The sequence below is a fragment of the Pteropus vampyrus genome, unplaced genomic scaffold, assembly GCF_000151845.1.
Source record: "Pteropus vampyrus isolate Shadow unplaced genomic scaffold, Pvam_2.0 Scaffold240, whole genome shotgun sequence".
Lineage (NCBI taxonomy): Eukaryota > Metazoa > Chordata > Mammalia > Chiroptera > Pteropodidae > Pteropus > Pteropus vampyrus.
Genome location: NW_011889021.1, coordinates 2,084,691 through 2,096,063, shown reverse-complemented (window position 1 = coordinate 2,096,063; position 11,373 = coordinate 2,084,691). Strand labels below are relative to the sequence as shown.

The 11,373-nt window shown below is 36.9% G+C and overlaps 1 protein-coding gene across 1 annotated transcript in view; it reads right to left on the bottom strand.

The window, feature by feature from the left end:
* PDE3B (phosphodiesterase 3B) overlaps window positions 1–11,367 on the bottom strand; it is a 159,082-nt gene extending 147,715 nt beyond the window's left edge. The window contains exon 1 of the mRNA XM_011374176.1: window positions 10,358–11,367. Within this exon, the coding sequence (XP_011372478.1) occupies window positions 10,358–11,329 (972 nt within the window). The 5' untranslated portion in view covers window positions 11,330–11,367. The remainder of the gene's footprint in view (window positions 1–10,357) is intronic.
* Window positions 11,368–11,373: the final 6 nt, after the last annotated feature.

The window sequence follows — 11,373 nt, the reverse complement described above, 5'->3', positions numbered from 1 at the left end:
TAGCCTTTCTTTGTTGTCCTAATACTGACAATTGCTGAAAAAATTTCCCCCATATAATCCTTTATGCAAGGCAGTTTTACTTAATACAGTTTGCAAGGGAAGTATCAAGACAAATAAAAAGACTGTTTGAAAGAGCTAAATTTCAATTAGCCTTATCACTGATTTTAATTTGGCATATACAAACACAATATTTGAGGATGAAAATTTTAACCGTTAATAATACCACCACCAACAACCTACTGAGGGCTTGCCAGGTGTCAGACATCATTTCAAGAATTTTATGTATTATTAACTCCTTTACTCCTCACTACAACATCTCACATCAGTGAGAGAGATGCTATTATTACCTCATTTATGTCTGGGGAAACAGAGAAGTTAAAGAACTTGCCCAATATCCTGTAAGTGGCAGAAATGACATTTAAACTCAAGCAGTCTGGCTTCACCATTGTGCAGCACAGCTTATCGTTAATGAGAATACCAGATAGTAGGAAATTAAGACTCATCTCCACCTACAGTTGTTTCCTTCTCTCAAGGAACTATTATAAGAAATGACAATAAAAGTAAACACAATAATGGATATCCATCGTGAACTCCAAAATGTAATATGAGAAATACAAAATAGAAATCTTTGATCTTTGTTCTCAGGGAGTTTACATCCCATTTAGAGATAGCAAGCACACACATGAGAAAACAACATGAATTGATCAAGAAAACCAAGCTCTTTATCATTTCTCCCACACCAGCTACTTTACCTATATTCCCTATGTTAGCTAATGATACCACTAACCTTTCAGACACCCAGAACTGAAATATCTTCATACTTCCTTTTCTCTACATTCCCACTATTTTCATTTTTCCTTCCAAAGTAAATGCCATCATTTTCTAGTGTTTTAGTTCTAGCTTGTTCTCTCTTCACAAATTAGGTACTGTTAGTACTATCTTATAACAACAGCATGGTTGCTTAATGTTACCTATATATTTATTATTAGCATTCTGTATTGATTTTAGCTATTCCTCCTGCCTGAAGCATATGTACTTTTGGTGGTAAAAACTCTAGATTTTTTGCTGGTCTGAAATGTTTTTAATTTGTTCTCTTTCTAGAAAGATAGTTTTGCTGGGCATTGATTGCTAGTTTGACAGTTATTTTCCCTCAGTACATGAAAGATGACATTCTACTGCTTTCTGGCATCCACTATTGCTATTAGTAAGTCAATTTTCAGTATAATTGTTCATTTTTTTATAGGTAATTTCTTTTCTTTTGACTTTTAGTATTTCTCTTTGTATGTGTGTGTGTTCTGAATTTTACAATGATGTGTCTGGGGTAGATTTTGTTTTAGATGTTCTACTTGTAATTCAGTGGGCTTTCTGAATTATCATGTGGTATTTATCAGTTCTAGAAAATTCTATTTTATAGCCATTATCTCCTCAAATATTGCCAGTTCTCCATCTTATTTTCTCCTTTTGGAACTTCAATTAAATCCATGTTAAACCTCTTCTTATTCTCCAAGTCTATCTCTCTTTCTTAATTTCCATCTCTTTTTTTCTCTGTAAAACATTACAATTTCTTTGGATCTAACTTCAGGTTTACAAATTCTGTCTCTCAACTGCTATTTAATTCGTGGTTATTTTTTTTCATTTTTAGAAGTTCTATTTTCTAAATCTGTCTGATTTATTGTTCTTTTAACATTCTGTTCCCCATTTCCCCAAGCTTCTATTTCATTTCTTTAAGCATATTAAACATTTTTTACATCTGGCATATGATAGTTCCAACCTCTACAGTATTTGTGGGTGTCTGTGTGTGTGTGTGTGTGTGTGCGTGTGTGTGCGTGCGTGTGTGTATGTAGGTGTGGTTTTGTTGTTGTTATTGTTGGTTTGGTTTTTGTTTGGTTTTTGTTTGGGGGTTTTTCAGGTATTGGTTGTTTCCTCACCCCGTGCACTTTTCCTACGGGTTCTTACTCATAATGCCTGGTTTCCTTAAATGGTTTGTGTCTTTTTGACTATGCACTGCTCCATTGCCTTAGAATTTTATCTGTGGGAATTATTTAAAGCCTTAGAGAATTTGAAATTACTTGGGACCACTCTACATTTTTGAGGTTTCCCAGTCCACATATGTAGCGTTAATTTAGATTTTAAAAACTGAATGAGTACTCTATGATTCCAAGTATAAGACACTCTGGAAAAAGCAAAACTATAGCAACAGTAAAAAGATTAGTGGTTGCTAGAGGTGGGGATTGGGGAAGGGATGAAAAACAAAGAGAATTTTTAGGGCAATGAAAATACTTTGTATGTATTTTCCACAATAATGGATGCGTCATTATATGGCCCATACAACATACACACCATATGAAACACATGTAAACTGGATTTAGATGTATCAATGTTGGTTCACCAACTGTAACAAATGTAACATTCTGGTGGGAGATGTTGATAATGGAAGAGGCAATGCCAGTGTGGGGCAGGCAAAGTGTTTATGGGAAATTTCTGTATTTTCCTCTCAATTTTGCTGTGAATTTTAAACTGTTCTAAAAAAGTCTTAATACATTTTTTTAACTAAATGAGGACCCTAAAGATTCCACACACACACACACACACACACACACACACACACACAAACTCAAAATAAACAAATTCAGTAAAGCTGCAGGATATAAAATCAACACGTATAAATCAATTATATTTTTATAACTGACAATGAACAATTCAAAATGAAATTAAGAAACAATTTCATTTACAATAGCGTCAAAAAGGATACTTAAGAATAAACTTCAGGAAAGAGGTGAAAGACTTGTACACTGAAAACTACAAAATGTTGCTGGAAAAATTAAAACACAAATTAACAGAAAGACATCCCATGTTAATGGACTGTTAAGACTGAACTATTGTTAAGATGTGAATACTACTCAAAGCAATCTATGGATTCAGTGCAATCCCTGTAAAAATTCCAACAATGATTATGCTAAGTGAAATAAGTCAGTTGCAAAAAGATAAATACTGTATGATCACACTTATATGAGGTATCTCTAGTCAAATTTATACAAAAACAAAGTAGAATGATGGTTGCCAGGGGTCGAGGGCAGAGAGAATGGAGTTATTATTTAATGAGGATGGAGTTTCAGTTTGGGATGTCAAAAAAGTTCTAGAGCTGGAAGATGTATGTACTTAACCCCACTAAACTGTATACTTAAAAATGGTAAAACATATGTTACATATATGTTACTACAATAAAAATATGAGGGCCCTCTTGTGGTTACACATTCCCAGGAGAAGATCTGACCCTCCCCCAACTCCCTTGTGCCAAGATCAAGATAGGCATCCATCTCTATGGCCATATTTATTTCTCATTTACCCCTACACTGGGGAGTAGCATTCTGGGGACTCAGCTTTATGCAGATGTTTCCTATTAGATTCCTGACTTCAGGGAGACCCCAGGTTTTATCACTTGAGCCTAGCCTTACCTAACATAAGCAAATATTCAAGGTGTCTAAGGATGGTCAGAAACTCTTCAGGTGAAAGCTGGTTTTATTTGCTTACCTCTCAGGATTCCTACCAAAGGGGAGCAGAATATGCCACCCCAAAATATACCACTTTGGTATACTGATTATTTTATATTAAAGGTATTTGAGAAACAGCCAATGCAAGGACACTTTGACTCTCCTCTCCCACCCTACCCCACTCCCGAAAGCAGGAGATAGAGAATTTAGAGCCAGAAGGCTATACAAACCTTCTTCACCAATTTACTAACCCCTCTGTCCTGTCAATTCTTCACAAATTTATTGTATCTTTGTCTTGTAGTTATAAAAGATTCCTGCTTTGGTCACTTCTTTGAGTTTTATATTTTTATGGGGCTCTCATACTACAAAATTTGTTTTTCTCCTGTGAATCTATTTCACGTCAACTTAATTATTATAACAGCCAAAGAATCTAGGGAGGGGAAGAAGGGAAATTTATACTCCTCTATACTACATTCATTTCCTTTCTTACTCAATTATTCCTTTCAAAGGTATTCTAAAATGTTTAAACCTGTAGTTTAGTTGTTTCAACTGAAAGAGTTCTTAGGACCTTATTATATATTGGATATGGCACTTAGCATATTATGGTACTTTTTGTGCACTAGCTAAGTGATTTGGGGCTAGTTAATTCACCTTTCTGCCTTAGTTTCCAGCAGCAAAGCAGGATCCCATCATTCACAAATCAATTGTTACTTTTTGAAGGTGCTGGCAGGGCTTTATTACTTTCTGAGAGCTCTAGGGAAAAATCCTTTTCCTAACCTCTTACAGCTGCTATAGGCTGCCTGCTTTCCCTGGTTCCTGGCCTCCTTCCACTATCAAAGCCAAAGGGGTTGAGTAAGTCTTTCGCACACTGCATTCATTACTCCAACCCTACTTCTATAGTCACATCTCCTCTGATCTCTTCCGCCACCCTCTTCTACTTTTTAAGAACCTTTGTGATTACACTGGGTCCACTCAGGTAATCCTGGACAATTTCCCCACCTCAAAGTCCTTAAATTAATCCCATCTGCAAATTCCCTTTGCCACATCAGGTAACATTCACAAATTCCTGGGATTAGAATGTGAACATCTTTGAGGGGCCATTATTCTATCTACTATATCTAGGAAAGTTGAACATGAGCATACCTTACAACTCAGCAATTCTACTTCTAGATGCACACATGCACGAGAAGACATTTACAGGAATTTTCACAACAGCATTGTACATAATAGCAAACCAGCCAAGGGTCCATGAACAACGGAATAAATACTATGTAGCATTGAAAAAAATGTATTACAACTATCCACATCAACATGGATAAATCTCAGAAAACATCAAGCAAAAAAAAAAAAGTTACAGAAGAATTCATATAGCCCGATTCTATTAACGTTCAAAAGCAGGCAATACTAACAACATATTATTTAGATTATTTAGAAATACATTCATGGGATTATAATTATAAAACCAAGCACAGGAATGAATAGGAGAAAAAAAAAAAGGTTAGATGTGTTGCCTCTGGGGCAGAATGAGGAGATGCGAAAAAAAGGTTATATGGGGAACTTCTTCCAAAGGAAATGAGTGATGAGTACAAGTCTTTTTTTCCCCCTTTGTTTTATTTTCTTCCTTTAACCATAGAAAAATATACATGTGTACATTCTTTTATGTGTGATATTTCTCATTTAAAATTTAAATGCTAATTAAATAAATTTAAAATATGCTGAATGCACATTGTTTGAAATGTAAGAAGTAGCCAATGTACTCCAGCTGATGGAGGAAAATCTATAAAGATGAGATACCTGCTAGGTAAATCCATACATGAAGGAAAGTTCTAGATTGTAAAAGAAAATGACAGTCAGAAATACACTCCTCTGCCCCAAGTTCTAAGAACAGGCTTCTAATAATCACTTAAACATATATAGATCAGCTTTGAAATAAGTTGAACACCAACTCAATGTTATTAACTGTCAGGAACTACCTACAGACAGAATCTGGATCTCCTAAAGTTTTGCTTAGCTAACACAGTTGTTGCGTTTGTTTTGTTTAAATTGAATGTTCTTAGGCAAAGTAGGCAATAGTCGGTGACTTCCATTCTCCTTACCCTCCCCTCCTTCAGCATATAACAAAAACATATTATGTGGCTCGTCTCTGAAGGCACTTGACACCAGCTTCCTCCCGACAAGTCACCCTGAAATAACTACATCAGGGACCAAGTTTATCTACAAGGTCATTATGAACTATATGATTTCAAGAGTCCCTCCTATCTCTCTCTCTTCCCTCTCTCTCCCACCTGTACCCCTGAACTCTTGAAGAGATGTCATTTATCATAGAACTGGCAAAATTAATTATAACCTTGGAAAACTATGACTGCACAGGTACTTATGCTCTTTGTGGAAAGCATAGATGGACTAGGATCAAGACCCAGGTTCCAGTCCCTGTATCCCAACTATCTCACAACATAACCTAGAGATAACTCTTTTAACTCTCTGGAGTTAAATGTGAATTTCTTTCCTGTCTATAAAATGAGCAGATTTCAATTAGATAAACTCTGAATCTCTTCTATATCTATACAAACATATTTTGGTGGAAGTAAACATTTTCAGCAAGTATAAATTCTTCCTGCTTGGGTTGGGGTACAGGAAGGCAGGAGAATGTGCTAGGGAAACAGGCTGATTTGATCACTGAAAGGGAAAAGAAAAAGAGAATCAGTGAAAGGCATGCCACTGAAGAAGATAAAATGTCTGAGGACAATGAAAATAAACTACATTTTTACTTATGGTTGGCCCTATTTACTTTCCACTCAGTGTGGGAAAACAAACTATGGAGATGTTACTATTTCATGAGGTATAATGAATATTCTGTCACACATCACATAATCTGTTATCTTTTACTTTTAAATATGGCCAACTCTGCTATAACGGAGTTTTCTCAGTTTACACATTAATTTGAGTATCACTATACGGTCCAAAGACTTCTTAATCTTATTTGTTCCTTAAAGGAGATTTCAACCAGTGTGACTGGAAAAAGAAAAAGAAAAAAATCTACAAGTCAATAACAATAAGCAGTCCTCAAACAGCTAAAGCCAAGGATGGATGCAGGGAGGCGGTGTCCCCTAAGTCCTCTAGATGGCTTTTTAAAACACAAAACAAAGAAACAAGAAAAGACTAAGAGCAGGTTATAAAGGACTTAGCAAGCAAGGTTCAAGATCATTGCCCACTTTATCCTGTGGACAATGAAAAACCATAAGAGGTTTTTAAAACAGAGCGAGTGATTTGATCAAATCTGTGTTTTTGAACAGTAACTCCAATGATAGAGTACATATAGTATTTATAAAATAGAGCATAAAATTATTACGTAGGCTGATATTTTACTACAAAACATTAAGATGAAATTAGAATTAAACACTACTCACTGAAACCATAAAATAAATTTCACAAATACTACAGTATTCGTGAAACCATAAAATAAATTTCACAAATACTACAGTATTCTTAAATTTGTAATGAGGTATGCTTTGCAAATTCCTTAAGGGAGTAAATAATCACTTAAACTTAAAAAAAAAAAATTAAAGCCTTCATATTACACGTCTATAACTTCTTCAAATAAAATTAACACTTTAAATAATATTTATGGGCCTTAAGGCCACAGAATTTTTAAATATTTACCTAACCATTTAGAAAGCACTTAGCATTTTAGGTATAGAAAAATATTTCACATACTAACGTATGATTTTCAAAACCTCATACATATTTACCTAGTCTATCACACACATGAAATGATCTGGCTGAAAAGCTGAAAACTACATTATAGAATATACAATTAATATGGCCTAGAAATGTAGTTTGTTGAATTCTGGTCAAAGCTTCTATGTAGACAACTGATTTTTTTTTTAACTTCCTATTAGTTTAAGTTGACTCCTGGCAAGTACACTAAAAACTTAAGTACTTCTTTCCATTAATGTACCAAGGTAGAACACAGTCATCGGTAACCAAATTTAAACTTTAAATCTCTAAACGCTCAGCTAAAAACAACAATAAAAAATAAAAAAACCTTCGTTAAGAACTACACATGTATAGCATTTACATCAAATACTATAAATCTATGAAAATCAAATGTTTTACAAACGTGCCTTTATTTTTTAATACAGTACTTAATATAACATCCCAAAAGTTAAAAATTGTTTTAAATCTACTCTCACACAATTAAAAACATTTAGATTAATGTTTTCAATTATTTTTCAGACACTTATAAAATTCTTAAGGAAATGAAAGTATAATAATTTGTCATCAATCCAAAAATGAATCCACATGTAATTTTTAAAGTCCTCTATTCAAAAAATACAGAACATTTGTTCATCTTTTCCAATCATTACACCTTGGAAAATATAGGTTAGTAATATCAGCAATTCAACATTTAAGCAAAACGTCAAGAATTTGTGATGTTTTACTTATACTTTTATTCATACCTTACAAAAAAGTATAAACTAAAAGAAATGGATTCTAGAACTGGAAAGTATTATAGAATTCTTCTACTGGGATCCCTGATTTGAGAGGATACTGAGACTCAGACTCACTGACTTTTCCAAGATTACACAGTGGAGCCAAGACCTCACCCTTGCTCCTCTGTCTATGAATCCAGGACATCTTTCCCTATATTAGGTTCTATTCAAAAATCTTTCTGTCTCCCTTCAGTTTCTGAAACAATAAAGTGAATTACACTTGTCATATACAAAGTTTAACACTCTGAAAATTAGGAAGTCCTTTGATTTTCACTTCCATTAATCACTGATTTCCTCTTAATTTCTTTACATAAAAAGTGCAAACAAAACCACAGACCCACTGTCAAACTTCAAGAATAAGCATAAGTAAAAATTCCTGTTATTACGATCTCTGCTAAATTAAAAATATCTAGTAATTCTAGTAATGCCAAAATAGTATTATTTTATGACACTGAACATTAAGTAACAGTGTATAAACCCTTGAACTTTTAGCATATATTTAAGACCCCAAAAATGTTCCTATTCATAGTGGAATGTGAATAAGAGTTTTCTGCAATGGGATAATATGCCCTTTTCAAAAGGGTAAATTGTATTTTCTTCCAATATAAATGATAAATGAAGCCACGTAGCATAACAACACTGCACCTACCTAAAGATTGAAAAGGGTTGCTGTGATGGAAGGAGCTCCAGACTAGGATTAGGAATACCAGGAATTTTCAATTCACAAGAGAACAGCCATGATTGACTATGCCGACAGGTAACAATTAAAATATGTTAAATTGTAATCTGTTAAATTCAGGAAAATTATCTACAAACGTGATGAGACTATGCTACCCCACTTTTCCGGTGTTAAAAAAATGCAATTTACTCAGTCAACCATCAAGTGCTGCACCAGTCTATAAAAACAGCTGATATTACTTTGCTCTAAAGTTAATCTTCTCACAACAATTTTTCTCTTGATATACACTTTTCTAAGCACTGTCTATTACCACTGGCGGTAAACTGAGAAGACAAAAGTTTTTGAACATTTTTTTTAATCATTTGGTCAAGTAACTACAGACCACAAAAGCAGCCTCTGAAAATACTTTCCAGAAACAAAGTGTGGTCTCACTGGAACACCAGAGATCAGTGTTAAACACATCATAAAATTAATATAGCACTTTTTAGATTACTTTGAAGAGAGCATCAGATGTAGCAAGAATAAGAAAATTTTGTTTCCAATATATTGGATCCTAGTGTAAAACATATCACTAATCAAAAAGTCTGAAAATCAATGGTATAAATTCCTACTCTTCTACATAAAACTTCTACACTCATCCTTTTAGTTGCTTAGAACACACATTGAAAACTGAAAAATTGAGGTTCAAATCCCAACGCTGCCACTTTCTAGATACATGAAGTTGGGTAATCTATAAGCCTCAATTTGCTCAACTCGAAATTGAAGTAATGTCACCCATCATACAGGGTTCTTGTGAGGATTTAAGACAATATGTAAAGCATTTTGCACTTAGTAAATGCTCAATGAACAGTAGCTATAGTTGCTGAGTTTCTTGGTGATTAGAACAGGTAAGATTTCCCTAGGGTATATATAGACAAGTTCGTTCCCTGGCAATGATTTCGATTCCTTCAAAAAACAAAAACATGTAAACCTACAGGGGGAAAAAAATTGGGAAAAAAAAATTTTGGCATCTTTCCACACACTACTAAGTTTAAAGGTTAAATTGTTACAACATTCTCTTAATTATATAACAAATACACACCACCATAATCTGTAAAAGATTATATTAGCCTATACTGCTTAAATTCGTGGTGGGGGTTGGAATCTTTTAAAAATTATTTGCAACAGTATTTTCATCTAAACTAAAAATCTCAGCTGCAAAACTCATCAATGCTCATTATAAGATCTCAAATTCTTCCTCTCAAATCAAGAATAATGAAACCGCACTGATTAAAATTCATACATATGTGCATTCACTCATCTGTTATCTTTGGGGAGATAACACCATTACAAGAGCAAAAGATAAATAGCACCAAAATGATATACATCAGAGTATGCCAAAGTGGGATTAGTCAATCTATTAAACTACAAATAATTTACTCTTCTGAGAACTCATCTATTGCATAAACAAAGTTTTTAAAAACTGCAATATGATCGGTTTGCTATTTTATTTCTATTCAAAGATAAAAGGTACTAGCTGTGCGTTTTTAAAAAGCTTCCTGTATTTTAGGAATTCTTTCCAAAATAAAACGTTTTATTTTTTTTTTTCCACCCTGGAAATTAACATGCTTTCAAACAACGCGAATTGAACTCGAGAACTGAAGCGATAAAACGGCACTCACTTCCTTACCAAACCTTGCTTTCTGCTAACATACCTGTTCTCTGGAAATGCAAGGCAACGAAGGTCTCCTGAACATTTTACAACTGCCATAGTAACTGGCCGAAGTTTCTCCGAAAGACACGCAGCTGGACCTCCTCCGGGGTCTGATCACAGGCACTTTTTCTTCCGCGGTACTGGACAACCGAGGATGATGAGGAGCTTCCCTGATTTGAAAGAAGTAATCCAACCCCAGGGCCAGCAGGCAGCCAGCGCCCCCGACCAGGCAGGACAGCAGTGGCCTGAGGGCTGAAGGCAGCGCCCCGAGGCTGGTGAAGGAGACCCACCAGACGAAGCAGGAGAAGAGCAGCACCAGGATGCTGTGCTGGAGCCTCACCCGGTGCGCGAGCGTCAGCAAGCCCACACAGCTCAGCACCAAGAACAACCTGCCCGCCGTCGCCGGGGGTGTGTGCGGGGCCAGAGCCCCTGCGTCTCCGTCCTCCCAAGGCCAAGACCACCAAGGCCGCACCAAGAAGTCCCCCAGGTAACAGCAGGCGGGCAGCGCCAGCAGCCACCAGGAGCTGCCGCTCCGGCCCGGGCCGGGGCCCCGCTTGGTCTGGGTCAGGAAGCAGGTGAGGAAGAAGAAGGCACAGGCGATGCTGAAGAGGGGGCTGAGGCTGAGCGAGCAGACACTCAGCAGGGTCCGCAGCCGGGCAGCCCCGGCAGCCCAGCTCTCGGGCCCCGAGCCGAGCAGCAGGGCGAGGACAAAGGCGGCCAGAGCGCCCAGAGCGAGGCGCGCCCGGGAGAAGGGGGAGCCGCGCCGCGGCTGCTGGGGGGAGGCCGGCGGCAGCAGCAGCTCCACGTTGCAGAAGCGGCAGAGGTGGAAGAAGAAGCCGCGCGGAGGGTCCTGCCGCAAGGGGCTCACGCAGCTCTTCACGTAGCCGTTCCTCAGACTCTCGGGGGGCGAGCCGACCCCGTCCGGCGGCTGCGGGTACCGCATGGCTCTGGCGTCTCGCTCGTCCCTCTTCATGGCCGGGACCGGGGGTGGCCGCGGGGCTCAGCACGCCCGGCTCG